This window comes from Danio rerio, chromosome 8 (assembly GCF_052040795.2).
Source record: "Danio rerio strain M-AB ecotype USA chromosome 8, GRCz13ab, whole genome shotgun sequence".
Classification (NCBI taxonomy): Eukaryota; Metazoa; Chordata; class Actinopteri; order Cypriniformes; family Danionidae; genus Danio; species Danio rerio.
This window is the reverse complement of record NC_141028.1, coordinates 3,067,024-3,092,500: the sequence shown is the minus strand read 5'-3', so window position 1 is coordinate 3,092,500 and position 25,477 is coordinate 3,067,024. Positions and strand designations below refer to the sequence as shown.

The 25,477-nt window shown below is 39.6% G+C and overlaps 2 protein-coding genes across 11 annotated transcripts in view; one reads left to right on the top strand and one right to left on the bottom strand.

The window, feature by feature from the left end:
- Positions 1-12,358, bottom strand: part of serpind1 (serpin peptidase inhibitor, clade D (heparin cofactor), member 1) — a 20,067-nt gene extending 7,709 nt beyond the window's left edge. For 2 of the 4 annotated variants that reach the window (XR_015496883.1, XM_087262889.1), the window contains exons 1-4: positions 12,321-12,358; positions 8,187-9,100; positions 4,112-4,385; positions 816-960 (exon numbers count right to left, since the gene is read on the bottom strand). Coding sequence is in view for 3 of the 4 variants with exons in the window: in XM_087262889.1 (XP_087119015.1) it covers positions 816-960; positions 4,112-4,385; positions 8,187-9,099 (1,332 nt within the window). In the remaining variant the exon portion in view is untranslated. 4 annotated transcript variants of the gene reach the window in all.
- pi4kab (phosphatidylinositol 4-kinase, catalytic, alpha b) overlaps positions 1-25,477 on the top strand; it is a 151,871-nt gene that overhangs the window by 60,507 nt on the left and 65,887 nt on the right. For all 7 annotated transcript variants that reach the window (NM_001441535.1, NM_001441534.1, NM_001441539.1 and 4 more), the window contains 5 exon segments: positions 14,449-14,557; positions 15,545-15,681; positions 17,194-17,327; positions 19,087-19,169; positions 23,132-23,202. In NM_001441535.1, the coding sequence (NP_001428464.1) occupies positions 14,449-14,557; positions 15,545-15,681; positions 17,194-17,327; positions 19,087-19,169; positions 23,132-23,202 (534 nt within the window).

The window sequence follows — 25,477 nt, the reverse complement described above, 5'->3', positions numbered from 1 at the left end:
AGGTTTTTTCAGTTCATTCATAACAATTTGCTTTTGTATAATGTTATTATTATTAGCAGTATTATTTATTATATCCATATTTATATTTGTTTTATTAAAAACAAGCTTAGTTTTGTCCACCTGTCAGGTTTTAGACCATATGGGGCGCAGTATGTGTTTTAGGATATAACTCAGGTTTTTCACCACACTTCGTTATTATTGTTCATTTATTCGTTTGCTGGAAATTAGAAATGAATTTAGAAATAGTTTTGAAACGAATATTTGCGCTTAACAAACACAATTAATTATTTATAGGCTAATTGATGTCTGTGCGTAAAGGTTTCCCTATCCAAAAGCGAAAGTGAAAGTAGATCCATTATCTCTCATTCTCACGCAGTAGATGCTCTGTTTAACTGTTTTCTGTTAAAAAATCTGTTAACTGTTTGCTAGTGAAATGCTCAGTTTTTCCACTTAGACTTACTTTGAATCCAGTAAATAGCGAATGCGCTTATGGCGCTACGCAGCTGGCTCTTAAAGGGAATGAGAGATGAGACTCTAATTGGTTTATTTTCAAAACACACCTATAACTCATTAAGAAAATAAACTCAACCCTTTTAGACCATGCGCCACGGTGCAAAGCGGATTTTCCCGTCCGTAAATCAGCAAAAATGCGTTCTGACATGCCCTGAAAGCGTTTGCGCCCTGCGTTTTGCGCTCTGCGCATGAACCGTCAAAATAGAGCCCATAGAGTGCAAGCATATGGTAAACACCTAGGCCAAATACATATTAAATGCCAGATCTGATTGCATTCTTGCATGTGTTTGTTGTTCTCTTACCCAGTTAATGATGACTTTCTCTGAGGTCATCGGAGAAAAGTCGCCCTTTTCCGTGAATATATCCGTCATTCCCATTTCCTTCAGGTGCTCAATCAGGTCATAGTTCTGCTCCAGCTTAAACCGAGGGAACACCACTTCACGAGTCCTAATAGAAAGTGCACAAGAAAACGTTTCGGTATCTGAACATAACACACCATACAATCAGAAGTACTGATCACCTCAGAAATACACCTCAGAAGTCCAATCTGAGCTTATTCAAGGACAGATGATGATTTGGATGCAGGAGCATGTCCTATTTGCTAATTGTGTTAATCAGGTTTTAAAATGAGGAACATTTAAAGGTGCTGCCGTGTTTGTAACATCATAAGGTCTTTTGCATTGGTTAGTTAAAGGAACTAGCCCACCAGGCCAGTCCCCGACAACTAAAATGTCTAAAATTGTGTGTATTGGGTGATAATGCAGATGGAGTGTGAATGTTTAAGTTATGTAAGTGCAAATAGTAGTATCAGTAGACTAATTCATCCATGACAACATGTTGCGCTACGTCTCTTTTGGGCTAAGAAAAGAACACAATACCACAGACAAAAATTATAGTTAAATGCAGCAAACATTAGTTCTGTTTTTGTGCTGCTGTTTCGTATGACATTTATTCAGTCAAAGTAACATCATGACACTGGTAGTTTAGGGGTTTTGGGTATGGCACATTACCTGTTGGTCATATTGTTTATATCTTCACGTGAACACAGCTGCTGCGCTCGTGCATCCGGGTTAATCATGAACAACTCAGTGCGCATGCACTAGTTGCACTATCGCGGTCTGATTATGTTTTATTAAGGTTTATATGCATCAAATACATAACATCTGTGCCAAACATCTCAACTGACGAACATATTAACAATAATACAACCGTATAGCCCAATTAAATGTATACATTGGAATGTTACAGCCCTAATGAGTATAAATATGTGAAACTCCATATAGATGCATATTGCAATGATTTCGGGGGCTTAGCGATTCACGCACACATATATGCACAATCCGTAAATGCTCTGCTGATTTGGACTCTATAATACCTGTTTTATAACTTGAAACTATCAACAACCACCACTGAGCTATATTCTAGCGATCGTTCTTCCCGCTCCGTGGTGGATTTTGGCATAGTCCGTTTCACGTAAGATGGTGTGGGTGAGTGGAAAAAACCAAGTCGCGGGGGGAATAGACCAGTGGTCCGCGGCCCGGTGGTTGTGGACTACAGGTCTAGAGTATAGTGCTTTACTTGTTGGTGATATTGTTATGCCACTTAACAAATAAGTTACTTTAACTTAAGGCATTCCCTGTTCCTCTGAACATACCAAGAAGTGGGTATCACCACCAATAGTTGTAGGAACTATAAAAAAAAAAATGTCTCTATAATATGAAAGCCTACATGGTCTAGGATGTGCTCTGATCTTGAGAATGGTCATATTGTTTAGCCACTTTACAAATCCTATAACTAAAGTCATACCGACTTTCATAAACTAGCTATCTCTGCCGATAGATCTAGGAATGGTGAAAATTGCCGTTTAATATGAAAGTCTCTATGGTCTAGTGGTCTTGTTTATAGTTTTTTATCTGTTTGTCATATCGTTACGGCACTTAACAAATGAGTTCATATAACTAAAGTCATTCCCCGTCCTGTGAACATACCAAAAAGTGGGTATCACCACCAATAGATCTGGAAACTGTAAAAATATTCCTTTTAATATGTAAGCCTCTGTGGTCTAGATTATAGTGGTTTACCTGTTGGTCATATTGTTATCCTACTAAAAATAAGTTCCTATAACTAAAGCCATTCCCAGTTCCTGTGAACATACCAAGAAGTGGGTATCGCCACCAATAGTTCTAGGAACTATTTAAAAATATAACCCTCCTTCAGTATGAAAGCTTCAATGGTCTAGTGGTCTTGAATATACTGGTTTACCTGTTGGTCACATTGTTATGCCACTTAACAAATGAGTTCCTCTAACAAAAGTCATACCCACTTCCACATGAACTAGGTATCTCTACCGATAGATCTAGGAAAGGTAAAAATCTTACTTCAGTATGAAAGCCTCTATGGTCTAGTGGTCTTGTTTACAGCGTTTTACCTGTTGGTCATATTGTTCTCCCACTTAGCAAATGAGTTCCTATAGCTAAAGTCATTCCCAGTTCCTGTGAACATACCAAGAAGTGGGTATCTCCACCAATAGTTCTTGGAACTATTTAAAAATATAACCTTTTTTTAGTATGAAAGCCTCTATGATCTAGTGGTCTTGAATATAGTGGTGTACCAGTTGGTAATATTATTATCCTACTAAAAATAAGTTCCTATAACTAAAGCCATTCCCAGTTCCTGTGAACATACCAAGAAGTGGGTATCCCCACCAATAGTTCTAGGAACTGTTTAAAAATATAACCCTCCTTCAGTATGAAAGCTTCAATGGTCTAGTGGTCTTGAATATACTGGTTTACCTGTTGGTCACATTGTTATGCCACTTAACAAATGAGTTCCTCTAACAAAAGTCATACCCACTTCCACAAGAACTAGGTATCTCTACCGATAGATCTAGAAATGGTAAAAATCTTACTTCAGTATGAAAGCCTCTATGGTCTAGTGGTCTTGTTTACAGTGTTTTACATGTTGCTCATATTGTTCTCCCACTTGAGCAAATGAGTTTCTATAACTAAAGTCATTACCGGTTCCTGTGGAACATACCAAGAATGGGGTATCGCCACCAACTGTTGTAGGAACTATTGAAAAAAAATAATTTTCCTTTTGTATGAAAGCCCCTATGGTCTAGTGATATTGAGTATAGAGTTTACCTGTTGGTCATATTGTTGTGCCAATTAACAAATGAGTTCCTACTGTATAACTAAAATCATTCCCAATTCCTGTGAACATTACAAAAAGTGCATCACCACTAATAATTGTAGGAACTATTAAAATCTTCCTGCAGTATGACTAGTTTAACTAAAGTTATTCCCACTTTTTGGCATGTTCACAGGAACTGGAAATCTTCATTAATAGTTCTAGGAACTATGGAGACTTTTTTGCAGAATGGAAGTCTTTATGGTCTAGTGATGTAGAGTATGGTGCTTTACCTGTTGGTCATATTGTTATGCCACTTAACAAAGGTGTTCCTATAACTAAAGGCATTCCCAGTTCCTGTGAACATACCAATAAATGGGTATCTCCACGAATAGTTCTAGGAACTATGAAAATGTTCCTGCTGTATGAAAGCCTCTATTGTCTACTGATCTAGAGTGTGGTGCTTTACCTGTTGGTCATATTGCTAAGCCACTTGTTGACGAGGGTTGGGGAAATCTCCTGCTCCAGGGATCTCATTCCCGAGAGTTTCTGAGGAACGGCGATGAGCATGCTGATGTTTCCGGCATAGGGCAACTGCAGTATATCACAGTTGAGCTCGTGGTCGGCCGCTGCCAGGTAACTCCCCTTGTTCTGCATCATGAGGACACGCACCTGCTTTTTCTCATTGACACGGAATTGCCTGTGGTGTGTCAGCTCCTTCGGGAACTTCTGCTCCCACGTACCTGTGTTTGTTGTGACAGTTGGAAACATGAAGTTATGGTGTTACTTGGGGCATACATGTAATATTATTCGTTCTAACTGCTAGTGTTTCAAGTAGGGGCATCCTGTCCTGTTCCTGAAAGGTCATCTCTCAAAATGACCGACTAATCAAGGTCTTTAGGACCATGAGCATGTCAAAAGTACCATTCATGCAAATGTGTGGATCCTTCCAGTTGAATGATTTGACATCTCATTTTAAAACTCAAGTTGATAATCAGATTTCTTGGTAAGATTAAGGTAAAACTATATGATCACAGTGCACTTTTCTCTTACTGTTGCTTTTGGAATTACTATTGGTTGAGCTTAGGGAAGGGTTTTGGTTCTCTAAATGATCTGTAAGACAAACTCTGCCTTCTTGTGAACGTGTACAAAACGAATCCTAAGTAGTGGATTTCAGATTTGCTAAAATGTAGACAGCACCCGCTAGTGGATTAGTCATCTGAAACGTACAACAAAACGTACCCTAAATAACCTATTTTCAAGAGTTCACACTTGTGATTGACAATAAAGCATTTGGCATGCTGTCTTGGGAGAGAGCCCTGAGCTCAGAAGCTCCTCAAGCATAGGGCTCCCCCCCGTTTGAAGGGCGAAAGGGTAGTTTGAGCTCAGGTAGGTCTCGAAGCTCCCCTGGTTTAGTTAGGGGAGCTTATGACAGCTTATAGAGATTGCTATGGAGAGATAAACTGCTGACTGAAAGGCGTAGGTAGGAGCCTGACTAAGAGCTTATCTATAGTGCCAGGGCCGGCGCGTCCATAGAGGTGACCTAGGCGGCCACCTGGGGCGGCAGTATAGAGAGGGCGGCATCCGCTACTCCTCCATTACCACCCGTGTCCTCAGTTATGCCCACGACACCTCCCTCACTACCCACGTCTTCAGATATATTCGCGCATAGACGCAAGAATAGAGAGGGCGGCGTCAGCGACACCTCCATCAGCACCCGCGTGTCCTCAGTTATATCCGCGCATAGGGCGGCAGAATAGAGGTCCGCGACACCCGCGCGTCCTTAGTTATATCCACGCATACGGCGGCAGAATAGGGAGCCCGGTGTCCGCGACACCTCCCTCCCTCCGTCAGCACCCGCGCATCCTCAGTTATATCCGCGCATAGGGCGGCAGAATAGAGGTCCGCAACACCTCACTTCATTTTCATAACCGGTCACTTTCGTTTTCACATTGGGGTTGAGGGCGGCGTGATCGTCCTCTGCCTAGAGCGGCAGTTCAGCTTGCTCCGGCCCTGTATAGTGCCAATTTGGTTAAGTCAATTCACTTATGTCGCATGTCTTTGGACTGTGGGAGGAAACTGGGGAACCTGGAGGAAACCCAAGCGAGCATGGAGAGAACATGTAAACTCTGCACAGAAACATCGACTGGCCTAGTATGGACTTGAACCAGTGGCGTTCTTGCTGTGAGGCAACAGTACTAACCACTGAGCCGCCATGTTGCCCTATCTAGGAAAAGGGAGGAGGAGTAGGGGTGGAAGGGGGGATTATGAAGAAAACTAAGGTAAGCAAGTCTGTTTTTTGAATCATCTGATTGGAGAATCATGTGATAGCTAATGTGAATCCAGCCGTGATCAGTCATAAGCATGTGATCCCAAAATTAAATTATAAATAAAGTTCACTCAGATTCACAAAAAAATGCAAACAGCACCCTCTAGTGAGCTTGTCATCTGAAACATACAACAAAATGTATCCTAATGCCGAGTTCAGACTTCATGATTTTAGCCCCGATTTTGACTCGCCGACAGGTTTTGAGAAATCGACGACAATTGTCTGAAATCACAGGCAAATCGCTGCTCGTGCACGTGAGTGACGATCACACAGTATGAACTATCAAAGACGCGATCTGAGAGAATCGCAAAAGAGTCACCGATGCCTGTGAGATATTTGGCGTGCTGAATATCTGGAGCTGTCGGCGATTCAAATCATGCCGTGTGGAATGAGCTTTGACTGAAAATAACATCAGCGATCGCCTACAGCCAATGAGAGAGCAGCATTCACTTGTACGTGTGCACCTGCAGGCCAGCGGGAGGTTGAGGGAGAAGTTAAAAGTGCTCATTTTTGGTTTATTTGGACCCAAGAAATGGAGGAAAAACTAGTTGAGGTTTGACAGGAGCAGCCGTGTCTGTTTGACATTTCATACAGAAAGTTAAAAAAGAAAGTTGAGGAGAAATGGCTAATTCCCTTCAAACCCAGGTGAGCAAATGTGTACATTTTCTGTCCTATTAAATAACAACGTTAATAACAAAAGATATATGACGTGTTTTTCGCCGTGAGACATAGTTTGGACAAAGTTGTCAGCGATTCTTCCTATTGTAAGTCATGCAATGTGAAAGCCCCTGTCGCTGATCCAACTTGCAGTGTAAACAAAGCAGTGACGAAACGCTACTCCAGATGGTCATGCAGTGTGAAAACATCTGTGACACGACTACTTTAAAAATCACACAGTCTGAACTTGACAGAAGTCACAGATTTCAGATTTGCAAAAAATGTAAACAGCACCCTCTAGTGGATTTGTCAATTGCAACATGCAAAAAAACGTACCCTAAGTAACGTATTTCAAATTCACAAAAATGTATACTGCACCCTCTGTTGGATTTGTAGAAACGTGCTACATAATGTACCCTAAGTCGCAAATATCAAATTCATAAAATGCACACAATGCCATCTAGTGGAATTGTCATCTGAAACATGCAACAAAACATATTCAGATTAGCATGTTTTGCATTTTGCAAAAAAAGAAGACTAAGGCATGTATTTCCAGTGATCCTGTGCTGACATTTTACTTAGTACATGATAATTTGCCGTAAGTTTGCTGTAAGTGCAATTTTAAGTTCTATATAATGACTATTCACATCAAAGTGCAAATCATTTTTTATTTCTGTATTTTTTAGGTTTACAGCTCAATGGACCCTTTTCACAAGACTGTTATGACGCGTTTAAATGTGTCTTTGAGATGCGATTTAAGATTTAACTATCTTAAGTCCTTGAAAGTCTTTTAATATTTAGATTTTTTTTTTCTTTTCGGGTTTTCACCTTTAATGGATAGGACAGTGTAGAGCAGGGATCACCAAACTAGTTCCTGGAGGGCCGGTATCCTGCAGATTTTAGCTCCAACCCTAATCAAACACACCTAGACAAGCTAATCATGGTCTTGGGTATACTTTAAACATCCAGGCAGGTGTGTTGAGGCAAGTTGGAGCTAAACCCTGCAGGGACACCGGCCCTCCAGGACCGAGGTTGGTGACCCCGGGTGTAGAGTATTGACAGGAAAGCAGAGAGAGGGGAAGGATCGGTATAGGGCCACGAGGCGGGAATTGAACTTGGGTTGCCGTGAGCACCGGAGCGCATGTGTCGACACGCTAACCACTACTGGCACCAACATATTTAGATTTTTTTTAAATGTATGCACATTTATTTGTATGTACAAGTGTTTTACATAATCTTTGCATCAAAGTACCGCGTATGTGAGGTGTTTCTAATACAGTGTCTATGGTTCAGGACAGTAAATTTGACATTATTCTCTCTTCTGGCTGCCGGCGTCAGTCTCGCATTATTTTTTTCCTTTTTCTAAAAGTCTTGATAACACCATTGTGGAGTTTTTCTTTTATTATTTGAGCAAATAAGATTGGTAAAAATTATTTGTTGTACTTTCTATTTACTGCGCTCTAAGTTTGAACCAACTATGATGACTTCTGCTGCTGAGAAGCCCACAAATGTGAAAAGAGTCCATAAAAAGCACTAAAGTGGTCTATAATTGATGTACCTTTGAAGTAGAGGTAATTGAGGAGCATCACGGCCATGTTCGGGTCTACGCTCTTCAGCGGCTCCTTTATCAGACCTTTGGTGATCTTCTGAATCCGCTGATTGGCTTTCACAAGGAACGCTGGATCGGCGAAATCAACAGACTGTGGCTCAGCAAAATAGTACGTCTTAGCATCCGCCCGGAAACTGTCCTGTATCTGCACATTGCGTTTCACATAGAGGTCGTTAACCGATCGCAACGTGTAGCCGAAGTTTCGTCTGAAGAGCCTGTGCGTGAGTTTGCGAAACAGCTTGTGCACGGTCGAGTTATCGTAATGATTGCTGGCATTGACGAATTCTGCAAATCCCACAGTTTGGAAGAGTTGCTCTTGAGTGTTCGGACCCACTCCCAAACCCATCATCCCCATTGCGATGGAAATCCCAACCGGAGCAAGAAGAATGTTGTCCGTTTGGTTTAATCGATTGCGCAGTTTCCGATAAAGTCGAAACCCGAAGCGTGCATTGACAACGTTGATGCGCTGGAGGCGTGTTTGACCGTGGAATAGCCGCAATAGACGTGCTCTACGAATTTTAGGGTCACTAGGCTCATAGAAGAGGTCAAGGTCTGGAGCAGGGGTGGAGATCTCGTCTATATGATCGCCTTCACTGTAGTCGTCTTCACCCAAGATTTTATCGAAGTCTACATAATCTTCGTCATCCTGGCCCTCCGGGAGGTCATTCGTGACGGTGTTTTCCCGATGGAAGTCTAGGGGAATGGACTCCATGTCTGTGTTTTCTCCACCTGGAGATAGTCCACGCGCATCCACTGTCTTTTCCTTCTCAAGTGTGCTGAAGTGTGAACTCAAGTCCTTGACTCCAGCTAAAGCAGGGCTGTTCAGGAGACATGCTACAACTATCACTGGAACGAGCCACATCCTTTAGAAACAAAGAAAATGCATGAGGTTTATTAGATTAGATTAGATTCAACTTCATTGTCATTACACATGTACAAATGCAATGCAACGAAATGCATTGCATTATTCCATTTACATTTAGTCATTTAGCGACTTACAATTGAGGAGGCGTTCAGTAATTCATCAAGAAGAGGCAATACACACAAGAAGTGCTAGTTATACAAAAAAAACATGTTCAGACTATTTAATGCTAGAGTAAGACACTGACGTCCAGCGATCTCCAGTCTCCGGCGCCTAGACTGCAGCTCTCCACAAGACTTTTTGCCATGTGAGAAATGGTCGTGCCCAACTGAGAGCGGTTTCTCCTAAGGTTTTTTTTTCTTTCCTTCACTTTCGCCCATTGGTGAAGTTTTTTCCTCACCGCTGTTGCCACTGGCTTGCATAGTTCGGGATTTGTAGAGCTGCGCATCGATGGATTACACTTTAGTGTTTGGACTTTCAGCAGTGAATATTAAAACACATTGAACTGAACTGAGCTAATCTAAACTGAGCTGAACTTAAACTCTGAAAACTGAACTGACACTGTTTCAATTCACTATAATCTTCTATGTTAAGCTGCTCTGACAAAATCTACATTGTAAAAGCGCTATACAAATAAAGAATAATTAAATTGAACATTAAAAGTAAGAGTGGATTTTTGAGGGAGAGAGAGAGAGAGAGAGAGAGAGAGAGAGAGAGAGAGAGAGAGAGAGAGAGAGAGAGAGAGAGAGAGAGAGAGAGAGAGAGAGAGAGAGAGAGAGAGAGAGAGAGAGAGAGAGAGAGAGAGAGAGAGAGAGAGAGAGAGAGAGAGAGAGTGCTTCCACAGGTGTTTCTGATTTTATTCATTGGGGTTAAAGAGATCTCGGAAGAGATGGTTTTTTAGTTTGTTGTTTTTAAGGATACCAGTTCAGTACTATTCAATGATGTTGAATGATTAATTCTTCCCAACAAGTACTTTCAAATGCAAAAACATGTTCACTTATGAATTTATAGATAATAATAATATTAATAATAATAATAATTCCTTACATTTTTTATATAGCGCTTTTCTGGGCACTCAAAGCGCTTTACACAATGGGGGGGAATTTCCTCATCCACCACCAGTGTGCAGCATCCACCTGGATGACGCGACAGCAGCCACACCACCTGATTGGTGGAGAGGAGACAGAGTGATGAAGCCAATTATGATATAGGGATGGTTAGGAGGCCATGATGGACAGAGGCCAGTGGGCAGATTTGGCCAGGATGCCAGGGTTAAACCCCTACTCTTTTTCGAAAGACATCCTGGGATTTTTAATGACCACAGAGAGCCAGGACCTCGTTTTGACGTCTCATCCGAAAGACGGCGCTCACTGAGCAGTATAGAGTCGCCGTCACTATACTGGGGCATTAGGACCCACACAGACCACAGGTTGAGCGCCCCCTGCTGGCCTCACTAACACCAGCAAACAAGCTTTCCCATGTGGTCTCCCATCCAGGTATACTGACCGGGCACAGCCCTGCTTAGCTTTGGTGGGTGACCATGTGAGAGTTGCAGAGAGTTAGCTGCCGCCTAATACCTATGACTAGTAATCTGCAAATGCAAAGCTTTCAATGCAAGACACTTTCTCTTAACAGATAATACTAAACAACTCGTAATCTATAAAAGCAAACCTTTCAATGCAAAACACTTTCCCATATGAAATAATACTTTGATTAGTAATCTATATTTGAAAGCTTTCGATGGAAACCTATAGATAAGGTGACTGATGGAGTTATATTCTCGATTTAATCCACTTAATCCAAGCAAAACAAACTAGTGCTTTGGATAAAAGTCACTAGATATATAGCACCGTCCTTCTCTTAATGCTGAGGTCGCTCCGAGGGAGGCTACTCGTAGTTAGTTTGCTTAAATCTCGCCATTTCGCTTTTATTAAGCTATTATTTACTCGTTAATTAAAGTTATTAGTAGGGCCAGACAGAATTTCTGCGCAGAATTTTGTAAAAAATTCAATCATTCATTTTCTTTTCGGCTTAGTCCCTTTGTTAATCAGGGGTCGCCACAGCGGAATGAACTGCCAACTTATCCAGCATATATTTACGCAGTAAATGCCTTTCCAGCCGCAACCCATCCCTGAGAAACACCCACACACATTCACACACATACACTATGGCTAATTTAGCTTATTCAATTTACCCTTAGCGCATGTTGTTGGACTGTGGGGGAAACCGGAGCACCCAGAGGAAACCCACGCTAACGCGGGGAGAGCATGCAAACTCCTCACAGAAATGACAACCGACCAAGCAGAGGGCTCAAACCAGCGACCTTCTTGCTGTGAGGCGATTGTGCTAACCTTAAACTTAATACTTGAAATAAAAAATACTACCTTTTTTACTTTGATGTAATGTTTACAATGCAAATCTAATTAGACCCAGTACTGTTTTGTAAATAAATCAAGTGAACTTTTTCACATTAGTCAATAATATTACTGAAATTAATTAAAAGACATAAAAATTTACACGAGTAAATAAACAGACTCAATGATGGGCTGATTTCTGCATGCACAGATTCCATTACTAGAACAAGCCACATCCTATGGAAACAAAAAGTGCATGCACTGTAAAAAACATGCAATGTTCCATACAATTCATTCATGATGTCCCAACACAAATCGATTAAGCTAACTTACCAAATTTAAGTGGATTGAACATAAAACAATTAAGTTGTCCCCAAAAAAAATCTCAAGAATCGTGTTGTTTCAGCTCATTTTAAAGGTGCAGTCGGTGATTGTCTTCAGAAACATGTTTTGTCGTGCTGGTTGAAAGTCTGTTCACATTCCAATATGCTCCCATAAGATACCATTCAGGTACCAATTGTCATCTAGATTTTTGTCAAAGAAATGTAATCTAATTTTACACCAATTTTATCTGAATTTTTTTCAGTTTTAATTCAGATATCAAAAATGTATTTGTAATCATTTTAATGCATTTTTAGTTAAATAAAGCAACTCTGAGTCAAAGAGATTTACAAATTAAGTAATTAATACAGGTCAGAAACCCCAAAGTAGTCACTGAAACACCAAAATCCAAAACAATTGCTGATCGCACTTCAGTGATTTGTTTTTTTAAAGAAGCGATTTACTTTCGGTTACATCCTTAGTCTGATCTCAAGAATATTACTGAATATCTTTACTGAAGTTTTATGCTAGATTTGATCTGCTTACCTGCTCTCTCTCCTTCTGGAATCTGTGTGTTTGTGTGTGTGTGTTGGTTCTCCAGCTGGACTTTGAAGTGGTTCTTTACTGATCAAACAGCAGCGAGTTCAAACAATCCAGACAGACCTTCATCTGACTCATTTAACCCTTTAAATGCACTTAATACTAGGTGTAATACTACAAATACAGTTGAAGTCAGAGCCTTCCTGAATTATTAGCCCCCCTGTATATTTTTTTCCTCAATTTTTGTTCAACAGAAAGATTTTTTTAAAACACATTGAAACATTTAAAAGGCTTTTAAAGGTGACATTTAAAGGCTTAACTAGGTTATTTAGGGTAAAGTTAGGGTAATTAGTCAAGTCAAGTTGTCTACAGACAATCCAAAACTAATATTGCTTAAGAGGGCTAATAATATTTGCCTTTAAAACAGTTAAAAACTTATTTTATTCTAGTCTAAATAAAACAAATAAGACTTTCTCCAGAAGAAAAACAATTTTAGAAAATACTGTGAAAAAGTCCTGAATCTGTTAAACATCATTTGGGAAATATTTGAAAAATAAATAAAAAATTCACAGGAGGGCAAATAATTCTGACTTCAACTGACTTCAAAAGTACAACACACTTTACAATATTAAAGTTCAAAAACACTAATATCTACTTTAAATTACTGTAATATTTTGCTTTGATGTGGGCATATATTTGGCATTAAAGAGCCCCTATCATACAAGAAATAGGGTCATATTTGGGTTGTAAGGGTCTCCAACAACAGTCTAATATGCATGCAAGGTCAAAAAAACACTTTCATGGTCTTATGATCTGCATTTATTTTTTTTCCTAATTATCCCAGCGACTCCCGTATGAATCGTCCAGTGATTCATTTGTTTCCAAACCCCCCCTTAGCGCGAAGCTAATCTGCACTGATTGGACCGATGACAGCCTGCTGCTATTGGTCGACACTGACTGCTTTCAGCCAGAGACAGAGTGAAATGCCCAGCAGCTAATCAACAACATAGAAGACACAGTGTATACGCGCTCGATAGTGTAAGTCGTGGAGTTCAGCTGATAGTGGGTGAATGTAAATACAGACGATGGACTTGAAAATACAGACGACTGACTATTTTACTGAGCAAAAACTCCCAAGAACTGGCGAGGAGATCTCCTAGCTTGTCACATTCTGCTCTTTTCACAGACACACACACACACACACACACATATTGCCCTCGTCCTTACGCACGCGTCCCCACACACACACACACACACACACACACACACACACACACACACACACACACACACACACACACACACACACAGAGACATAACCCTCCTCCAGATGACATCGCACACACACACACACACACACACACACACACACACACATTACACTCCTCCACGGGAACGTAAACAAAGCAGCACGCATCGCGTTTTTAACCTGGCTTTGCACGTGATATGAGAATATAGCGAGTTACCCTGATACAGCACACGCGGTTACAAGTTACAAAACACAACTAAATACATTTGCAAGCTGGAGAAAACGAGGCAACAACTTTAATCGCACGGACTTACACTTGAGAAATGGAGGAAGAAACCCATCCATGTTCTGACATGTCCATAGTCTTTACTGATCCTTCCTTTAACAAACGAAGTATTCTTTGTAGCATGTAGTTTCCAGAAGTTTCCAGTAGTTTCCAACTACTTAAAGCTGGGCTCATGCTGAGGTTTCATCTCTGGGTAGAGACTCAATATATTCATCTGCAGTGTGACTTCAATCGACCGGCATGTTTGTGTGTGTGTGTGTGTGTGTGTGTGTGTGGGTTTCTGCGTCAGAGGGCGGGGCCGCAGGTTTGAAATCTCCCGGGTTTGCGCGTGCACGTGAATAACTTGGTTTCGTTCGTACGTCATGGCAAAACACCTAATGACTCGTTATCAAGACGACTCATTTGAAGCACTATGAGTCGACTCTTTTATAGATGAATCAACAGTTTTAAACACTGTACTCTTACAGATTTAAGCCTTAGCTGGATACTTCACTTCACTGTAGAGTTACATGTAGTGTTGCACACTACATGGAAGGGCATTTTCAAAAACCCATAATATGAGCTCTTAATTAATATTGTTTGTGATTATTTTGGAATAGTTGACCCGCCGATTGCCCCCCATCAAAGAAGCCAAACCTCGCCTGCAGAAGCTCTTCAGGGATTTCTGGCTGTATTCTGTGGTCATGGGCTTTGCTGTGGAAGGTTCTGGTAAGGAAAACGGCAGAGCTTTTATTATGCCACAGTCCACGCTTTCATTCTCCATCTCATAATTTATCAGACTAACTATATTTTAGGCTTCTATATTAATGCTGCTCTGTATGTATCCCCGCCGGTTCTACGCCACCCAACCCACTCCGAGCTGGTTTTGATTCGCCGACCTTCCGCGTAGGAGTCTGTTGCTCTAACAAGGAGGCTAAAGACCATGGCCTCTAGCGTCTGTCACACCTTTTAGAGGTCAGAGGAGTGAGGTTTACCTGCACAGCACCTACTAGCTGGCCTCCGTTACATGTACAGTCCATTAAAAAAACATCTTAATGCTTTTTCTAGAACAGGGATTCTCAAACTTTTCAGCCCACAACCCTCATAATAACAATTCCAGTGACTCACGACCCCACTATCCTCGCAGGTGGTTATAAACATACAAACACTGCACACAACGGTGGACAGAAACAATTAGAAACTATATGAATATGAGCATATCGATAACACAAAATAAAGTGCAACAGTCGAACAACCATAGAATTTTTTTTTATGTCATGTTATTTATTTGTTTACTTAATATTAAATGTCTGTTGAAGGAGCAGCGTCAGCAGATATTAAGCAGACAGTCTACTAATACTCAAATGGACCACCAAAATGAAGTGTTACCAGTTGGTTTCCCATACACAAATATTTTTCATGCAAATTTTCATTTATTTCACTGATCAAAAATGCATTTGTTATTCTTTTAGTTTTAGTTAATGCTTTAAGTTAAAGCTTCATTTTCGAATTAAATTTGATCAGATTTTCAATTTGCATCCTTTAGGACACAATTCATTAAGTTAAGAACTTGTATAGCAAAATTTTAGCAAAATATATAATACTGTTTTTGTGGCTTTTGGATATATTAATGAAAAAGTCTGACATAATGTGCCTTTAAACAGACCGATCATAAGTGTTTCTCTGTCACAGTGTTTATATAAATGTGTGTTTTAGGTCTGTGGCCTGAGGAATGGTACGAGGGTGTGTGTGAAATCGCCACTAAATCTCCTCTGCTGACGTTCCCCAGTGGAGAACCGCTGCGCTCAGAGCTCCAGTATAACTCTGCGCTGAAGAACGACACCGTCACTCCGGTATACACACACTCTCTGTCTCTGTGTTGTTCTACTGTCAGTGAAAACAAATGCTAATAGTCGAGGATTACACAGTCATGTAATTTTTGGAATATTATGGAATTTTAAATGGTATATTGCAGACATTGAAAGTCAGGGAATTTTTATACACACACACACACTTTTGTTTTTCTTTTTTAAATATTTCCCAAATGATGTTGAGCAGATTCAGGAATTTTTCACAGTATTTCCTATAATATTTTTTCTTCTGGAAAAAGTCTTATTTGTTTTATTTTGGCTGGAATAAAAGCAGTTTTTAATTGTTTTAAAGCCATTTTAAGGTCAATATTATTAATCCTTAAGCAATATTTGTTTTGGATTGTCTCCAGAACAAACCACTGTTATACAATGACTTGCCTAATTACCCTAACTTCACCCTTATTAACCCAGTGAAGCTTTTAAATGTCACTTTAAGCTGAATACTGGTATCTTGAAGAATATCTAGCCAAATATTATGTGCTGTCATCATGGCAAAGAGAAAATAAATCAGTTATTGGAGATGAGAGGTTTGAGGAAACTTGGAAAGATATTAGAAAAGCTTTTTTATTTAATGGATAAAAACAAGTGCTTTATTTGTTTATTGGTAATAAAAAATTGAGAATTTAGCAACTGTTTTGCCTTGCAACGATTTAGTATTTTGCATTTTTGCTTGCGTACTGTTTTACCTGAAATACGCTGCCAAAAAGGCCTTTCTTACTTCAAGTTTTTGTCTTGTTTCTAGTTCAAACATCTAACAATTCTTAAATTGAGAAGGATTTAACATGTTGTCATGTTTTGTGAAATAAGAAGTCAAAATTAATTGTTTTTCCTTAAAACATGCTCAATAATTTAGCCCACAGGCAGAATGTTTAACTTCTTTTAATGCTTAACTTCTTTTAATGTTTAACTTCTTTTTTTTTCTCTTTTTCTTTTTCTTATAAAAGTTATATTTTCTTTATTTTTTTCTTATAAATATTTCAGTAGAACCGTAGTTAAAGAGATAATTCACCCAAAAATTAAGTTTGTCTGTCTGTTTACTCTCACCCAAGTGTTTCCAAAAATGTATGAGTTTCTTTCTTTTGTTCGACACAAAAGAAGATATTTGGAAGAATGCTGAAAATCGGTAACCATTGACTTCCATAGTAGGAAAAAACAAATACTATGCAAGTCAATGGTTACCGATTTTCAGCATTCTTTAAAATATATAATTCAGTGGGGTGAGTAAAATAATCTTATTTAAAAGTGTAAACAACATTATTTTGCTTAGCCCACAGACAGAATATTTAGCTTCCTTTAAGGAAAAACTCTTTATTTCGACCTACTATTTTTGAAAAACAAGGTTATATTTTTACTCGTTTTAAAATGCTTCTTGATTAAAGAACTTTTAGGTATTTGGACTCCTAAAAACTCCTAGTGCTCCTACTAGTTCTCCCATCTGAAAAGCTCTTTTGTGTGTGTGTGTGTGTGTGTGTGTGTGCGTGCGCGTGTGCGAAGGCGGAGTTGAGTGACTTGCGCAGCACCATCATCAATCTGCTGGACCCGTCACCTGAAGCTGCCGCTCTCATCAATAAACTGGACTTCGCCATGTGCACATACCTGCTGTCTGTGTACCGGCTGGAGTACATGAGGTCAGAGACGCTGCTCAGTTCAATATATACACAAAAAAAATCCCCAAATTAGCAGTTTTCCCTATTTTGTAGGAGTGTAACGATACACTCAGCTCACGATACAATGTGTATCACGATATAATGTTCACGATTCGATATGTATCACGATATTTGGAATAAAAATTGAAAATTAAACTGAAATGCAAATTTTATATAAAAAAAAATTTAATTACCAAGTAAACTATTTTTTATGTATTTCTTTTGTTTCAACTTGTTAAACTAAACCTTCTATAAGAAAATAAATTAAACAGGGCTGTCTCTGGAAAATAAAACAATTTAAAAACTTCTTATAAAATATTATTGAAATTATTCAATTCAATTGAATTTAACAGTAAGAGCTTAAGGCTTTGCTTGGTCACTTGCGTTTTTTGTGTGTGCAATCTACATTTCCAGGTAATCAGCAGTTCTATAAGATAATCCTGAACTGATGTGTATCTGTCTGAGAGGTTTTTATGGATGGCTGTCTTCATGTTGGGCATGATGAGTGACAGGGTGGCCGTCTTTTCATTACACAGGACAGTCGTGGCTCTTTTCAGCAGTTTAGGCAGGTTTACTATTTCTTCGGCGTCGCTGATGTCGGCGCTATATATCAAGTGTATCACGTTGACGTGCATTTTTGTGTAGCTCTGTACTCAAAAGAGTTCATGCTCGGCGTAATTATAACTCTAAAATGCGATATGATTATTTAAATAACTATCCACTGCTGTTCATGTACACATTCTGTATCCATGTCGCTGTGCAAAGTATGTAAATCACTGTGAAGACTTTACAACTTCGGCTATGTTTGACCTAGTATGCGTGTCAAAAAGCGGACGAGTCTAAAGCAATGACTGTACAACCGAAATGTTGCCAGACGTCTGATTTTGAGAGGATGGGCCATCCTCTATTTCAACTCCACTCATCTTGGTCTGCTAACATTACTGCTGCTGCAATCTGAACTCACGTGCGACAGCAGGTGGAACGTAGCTCACGTGCAAACAGCTCAACTAATAAGACGCCACGATGCATATTGTGACATTTTTGCATCGCAATAAATCGTACAACGATAAATCGTTACACCCCTACTATTTTGTGATTCATATTTATATTTTTCCCTATTATTTAGTGCTTTTGAATTGCATTATGGGATCTTGATCCTTCATCCAACAATTTCAACCTTGAAATGTTGTAAAAAGTGACTTTTATGAACATTTTAATAGTTTTAAGTGATATATTGTCTGATGTTGGTGTTGTATATTACACTACAAAAACAATTTCTGTTATTTTAGTCTGTGGAATATTATTTTATGGATATTATTTTTTGTACATTATATTATTTCAAACGACTAAAATGTCAATTAAAGTTACTTTGTTAAACTTTAAAGTTGAATTTTCTACATCAAAAGTGGACAGAGCAGAGATCAGCATCCCATAATGCAATTCACATGTCGTCAGAGGGGGAAAGCCTTGCCCTCTTGTCTTGTTTTTGAATCTGCCACTATGCTGACACATTGGCATCTGTAGCGCCGCCCTCTATTTAAAATAGAGCACAATCTCATTTGCATTTAAAGTGACAGTAACTAAAATGGCACCATCAGGATCAAAGCCTTAAAGGGTTAGTTTCAGAGAGTTATAAAGCATTATTTGTGTGCAATTTTGAGCTGAAACATCACATACACACTCGATTTTTCTCATCTTTTCTGGCCTGTTTTCTTCTTTCTTGTTCTCTTTTCCTCTACAGGATGTTGCACTCCAATGATGCCGACCGCTTCCAGGTCATGTTCAGATACTTTGAGGACAAAGCCATCCAGAAAGACAAATCAGGTCAGAAACTCTGAATTCATGACTGGTGATTTTAGTTTCAGGCATCATTAAAATGAGTGTAATGGACCTTTTACGCACTTCCGCATTTTTCGAACGGAAATACGTCAGTGTAGTGCATTAGAACTTCCTGTTATCATAGCATGTAAATATGACTTGAAAACAACATTAGCACTGTTTATTTGACTGTGAACAATGTTGTACTTTGATAGTCATTGGCTGCTAATCTGATTTCGCTATTTAGAGTTTGCAAATAATACTTTAAAGAAATTATTTTGTTAAGGGGAAAGTCTGAATATGCCACCACAAACCAACTTTATGTGCCCATAAAACCAACTTTACCTCTATCCCACCTGCAGGTAAGATTGTTCATAGTGTATTTAGTTAACGCTAGTCAACTATGTGTACCGTTATGCATTTCTACCTAAACAAATTAATGTTAATAATATAAGCTGTTCACGAAACTCAACTAATAAAATAAAAAATTTTTTTTTTATAATGAAACTATTTATTGCTGTGACATCTAGTAAATACACTAAATTTTATCATACTAGCATGTGTGGAAGTATTTAAAACAAGTGTGTTACAACTGGCCCTGTGTTAGGTTCTGCCCTTCTCTCCCCTATTTTAACTGCATGTATTTAATTACTTATTTATTTAACTTCGGAAGACAACTCAGGCTCGCCTAAAACACTTTAGCTGCAATTTCTCCGCCAAAAAAAACTCATACCGGAACTGGGTTTACACGTTGTTGACGTACTTCCGTTTTTTGTGTAAAAGGTCTACACAGCCTTACATTTTGTGTTTATATATACAGTCAAGCCCGTAATGATTCATATCCCTGGCAAATTCTGACTTAAAGTTACTTTTATTCAACCAGAAATTTGACCAGAAATGATTCAGGCTTCTCCTGAAAGATTATAAGGTGACGCACAAGAGGAATCAATGTGGAAAGAAATATTTCCTTAAAAATATTTGAGTTAATATTTTTAATAAGTAAAAATATTTATTTAAAGCTCCTCAGATGGTGAAAATCATCATTTGTAAGCTGTTTGGACAGAACTGTGTGTGGTTATAGTGTGTCCACTGTCATATTGGACTGATAGAAACATAGTTAGTCTCTTTTTTTTTATTTCCTAGCGTTAAAATCGGATCCAAATCCCTCCCATTTTGAGGCCGACATGACATATGACATAGACATGACATATGACACATGACATACATGACATAGAAATGCGGTTTCCCCGCCCACCGAATTGATTGACAGCCGCATATTAAAATGTCTCCGTAGTAACGCCTATAGTCATGCAATATCAACAAGACAGGACTTGCGCAAAGCAACCGGGATTAAAAGATCTGTTAAGCTCTCTGTGATCATCAATCATCATCAAATGTGATCAAGAATGAGGTTTACAAGTTTAAAATGTTTTTAAACCGTGCATGTTTGTAAAGACAGTAAAATTGCTGTAATTCATCACCAGTCGCGTGTCAGAACAATTATAAAAGAAGACGCATCAGTCCTGGTTTGTCGATGTTTATTCATTTCATTCATTTTCTTGTCGGCTTAGTCCCTTTATTAATCCGGGATCGCCACAGCGGAATGAACCGCCAGCTTATCCAGCAAGTTTTTACACAGCGGATGCCCTTCCAGCCGCAACCCTTCTCTGGGAAACACCCACACACACATTCTCACACACACACACACACACACACACTCATACACTACGAACAATTTAGCCTACCCAATTCACCTGTACCGCATGTCTTTGGACTGTGGAGGAGAACATGCAAACTCCACACAGATACGCCAACTTAGCCGAGGTTCGAACCAGCGACCTTCTTGCTGTGAGGCAACAGCACTACTTACTGCGCCGCTGCCTCCCCTTGTGGACGTTTAATCAGGTTTATTTTGTACATAAAATAATGGATATCCATTGGACATTAACCTGTATCCTGTCACATTTGCTGTGCAAAAACAGTGCAAAGTTAAATGTGTGTGTGTGTGTGTGTGTGTGTGTGTGTGTGTGTGTGTGTGTGTGTGTGTGTGTGTGTGTGTGTTAGTGTGTGTGTGTGTTAGTGTGTGTTAGTGTGTGTTAGTGTGTGTGTGTGTGTGTGTGTGTGTGTTAGTGTGTGTTAGTGTGTGTGTGTGTGTGTTAGTGTGTGTTAGTGTGTGTTAGTGTGTGTTAGTGTGTGTGTTAGTGTGTGTTAGTGTGTGTTAGTGTGTGTGTGTGTGTGTGTGTGTGCACGTTATAAAGACATTGTGTGTGACTCATGGTTGTAGAAAGGCTTGAATTATCTCCACAACAAATACATCAAATAATCACTGGGAAAGTTCTTACTGTAGTAAGGGAGATCTGCTTCATTCTTGTCTGCTTATCTACGTGAGACGCAGTATAAAGCCTGATTTATACTACTGCGTCAAGTGACCGGCGTAACCCACGGCCCATGCAACGCGCGTAGCTGTGCATTTATACTTGTGTGCGCTGTCTCTGTTGGTCTGCATTAACACTTCTGAAACGCTAGTTGGCAGTGAGGTGTAAATGTTCCTCTGTGTCGAGTTTCTTCACTGGTGTTTTGCTTTTCCTGAACACTTCCGAGATGTACAAGTGACTCAAACTCGCTCATTTTGAGGCAGGAACCGGCGGACGTGCAACAACTTTAACTATGAGGTAAACACAAAACAAAACTTTCCATCCGGAGCTCCTTCACGGGACTCCACACTTGTAAACAATCGCTCGCGCCATTCGCGCGGCTCTCGGTCCCGCCCAGACTCGTTAGCGCTACCAAGCCGACCAATCACAGAGCTTACGCTATGCGTCGTTGCGACGTGTAGTTACATTTTTTGAGAGGTGCACGTCAGTGACGGCGACGTCCACGGCGAAGGGCTATGCGTCAGCGCCCTAGCATACGCCGGTGTTTGACGCAGAAGTATAAATCAGCCTTAAGAAGGCTACACCCATCTTAGCAACACAGAGAGATCTCTAACCACCTCATTTGCATTAAAGGCACGGCGACAAAAAAACAGTGCCCTAACAGCTAAAATTTTACAGATTTAGAAAGCTATAATAAATAATCTGATGGGTGTTTTGAGTTGAAACTTTACAGACACATTCTGGAGACACAAAAGACTTATTTTAAATCTGGAAAAGGGGGTAAAATAGGGGTCCTTTATGTCCAAATTTGCCAGTATTTAAATAGTTTTAGGCTTAACTGTGTGTATAGAATATGCCAAGAATGTGTATAGAACTAAAACTGAATTTTAATACCATATATTTCCCCTTATTCAATCATTTTCTTATATATCTTTCAGTATAACATTAGTTAGATCAGGGGTGGCCAACCCTGTTCCTGGAGAGCCACCTTCCTGCAGATTTCAGTTGCTACCCATATCAAACACACCTGAACCAATTAATTAGGACCTGAACACCACGTGATAATTACAGGCAGGTGTGTTTGATATGGGTTGCAACTGAAATCTGCAGGAAGGTCGATCTCCAGGAACAGGGTGGGCCACCCCTGAGTTAGGGATAGTTCACCCCAAAAAAGGGATAGTTCTCTAAAAACATTATTTTACTCTGTTTACTCCCCCTCGGGTGTTTCTAAACATTTATGGCTTTCGTTCTTCTGTTGAACACAAAAGAAGATATTTTGAAGAATGCTGAAAACCTGTAACCATTGACTTCCATCGTAAGAACAACAAATACTATGAAAGTCAATGATTACCGGTTTTTAACATTCTTCAAAATATTTTCTTTTGTTTTTAACGGAAGCAAAAAGAAACTCGAACATGTTTGAAACAAGTAAAGGGTGAGTAGATGATGACAGAACTTTCATTTTAGCGTGAACTATCCCTCGTCCAACTCTTGCTTCATTTTCTATAACCAGCAAAGTCATAGTGAATAAGCAGCTGTATCTCTGCTTACCGTGTGTGTGTTTGTGTAATATCTGTGTTTTTGTGTACGCAGGCATGATGCAGTGTGTGATCTGCGTTGGTGATAAAGTCTTTGAGGTTTTCCTGCAGATGATGGCTGAGAAAGTGAGTCCAACACCTGAACCCAGAGCAAAGTCTAGAAGGGATACAGCTGTGGAAACTGACAGCAATATAGCAGGAGTTTAATGAAACGCTACAAAAATAATTCATATTTTTACATTACTGTGATGGTAGGGGTAGACGTTAATAAAATACACTTAATGGGTAATTTAAAGAATAATATTAAAGAGCTCATAATATGGGTTTTTGAAAATGCCCCTCCATGTAGTGTGTAACAGCTCTAACTGAAGTGAAGTATCCAGCTAAGGCTTAAATCTGTAAGAGTACAGTGTTTAAAACTGTTGATTCAGCTATAAAAGAGTCGACTCATAGTGCTTCAAACGAGTCGCCTTGAGTCACCCGGGAGATTTGAAACCTGCGGCCCCGCCCTCTGACACAGAAACACACACACACACACACACTCAAACATGCCGGTCGATTGAAGTCACACTGCAGATGGATATTATTGAGTCTCTACCCAAAGATGAAACCTCAGCATTATAACCAAGCAGTTGGAAACTTCTGGAAACTACATGCTACAAAGAATACTTCATCAGCGTTTGTTAAAGGAAGGATCAGTAAAGGCTCCTGATGGACATGTCGAGAAATGGAGGAAGAAACCGATCCATGTCCTAAGTGTAAGTACGTGCGATTAAAGTTGTTGCCTCGTTTACTCCAGCTTGCAAATGTATTTAGTTGTGATTTGATACTTGTAACCGCGTGTACTGTATCAGGTTAACTCGCTATATTCTCATATCGCGTGCAAAGCCAGGTTAAAAACGCGATGCGTGCTGCTTTGTTTACGTTCCCGTGGAGGAGTGTAATGTATGTGTTAGTGTTTGTGCGTGCGTGCGCGCATTGTCTTCTGGAGGAGGGTTGTGTGTGTGTGTGTGTGTGTGTGCGTGCGTGCGCGCATTGTCTTCTGGAGGAGGGTTATGTGTGCGTGCGTGCGTGCGTGCGTTTGTGTGTGTGGACGCGTGCGCAAGGACGAGGGCAATCCGTGTGTGTCTGTGAAAAGAGCAGAATGTGACAAGCTAGGAGATCTCCTCGCCAGTTTTTGGAGTTTTTGCTCAATAAAATAGTCAGTTGTCTCTATTTTCAAGTCCATCGTCTGTATTTACATTCACCCACTGGCAGCTAAAATCCACGCCTTACATTATCGAGCGTGTATACACTGTGTCTTCTATATTGTTGATTAGCTGCTGGGCATTTCACTCTGTCTCGTGCTGAAGGCTGTCAGTGTCGACCAATAGCAGCAGGCTGTCATCGGTCCAATCAGCGCAGATTAGCTTCGCGCTAAGGAGGGGTTTGGGAACAAATGAATCATTGGACAATTCATATAGGAGTCGCTGGGATAGTTAGGTAAAAATAAATGCAGATTATAAGACCATGAAAGTGTTTTTTGACCTTGCATGCATATTAGACTGTTGTTGGAGACCCTTACAACCAAAATATGACCCTATTTCATGTATAATAGGGGCTCTTTAATAATACTTGTTATAATGATTGTTTTTACATTACTGTGAGGCTTAGCGTAGGAGTAGACTTTTATTAACAGGTAACTTAATAAATAATATGAATAATACTCTTGTGTATTACTGTTTTTACATTACTGTTGAAGAAGATTTTATTCTCTCTGTATGAAGTATTTTCTTCTATTTTCTCTTCTCAAAATGTATGTAGTGTTTGCAGCAAACATGCCAGCGTGTGTTAAAAATACTGTGTAAGATGAGGATGCCTGCACAGGAGCAACACTAGGAGAAGGCTATGCTGAAGAATGATTGTGTGGAATAACTGAATATATAAAGTACTGATTATAGATGTTAAATACTTGTATGAAGCTATATGTGTCAGAAGCTAGAGTGAGTAACATGTTATCAAGTGATTATGCTGTCATGACAATGTATGTAAACACTTAGTCCATTTGCATGAGTTGCATCTATGGAGAGAGAACTTTGGTTTCAAAACAGTTGCTGACATTTACATTTACATTTAGTCATTTAGCAGACGCTTTTATCCAAAGCGACTTACAAATGAGGACAAGGAAGCAATTTACACAACTAAGAGCAACAATGAATAAGTGCTATAGGCAAGTTTCAGGTCTGTAAGGTCTAAGAAGGAAAGTATTTGTAGTATTAGTTTTTTTTAATTTTTTTTTATTTTTTTGGTACAGTTAGTGGTATATCCAGAGAGGTAATTGCAGATTAGGAAGTGTAGTGGAGAGTAAATAGTTGAGTTTTTAGTGGTTTCTTGAAGACAGCGAGTGACTCTGCTGTTCTGA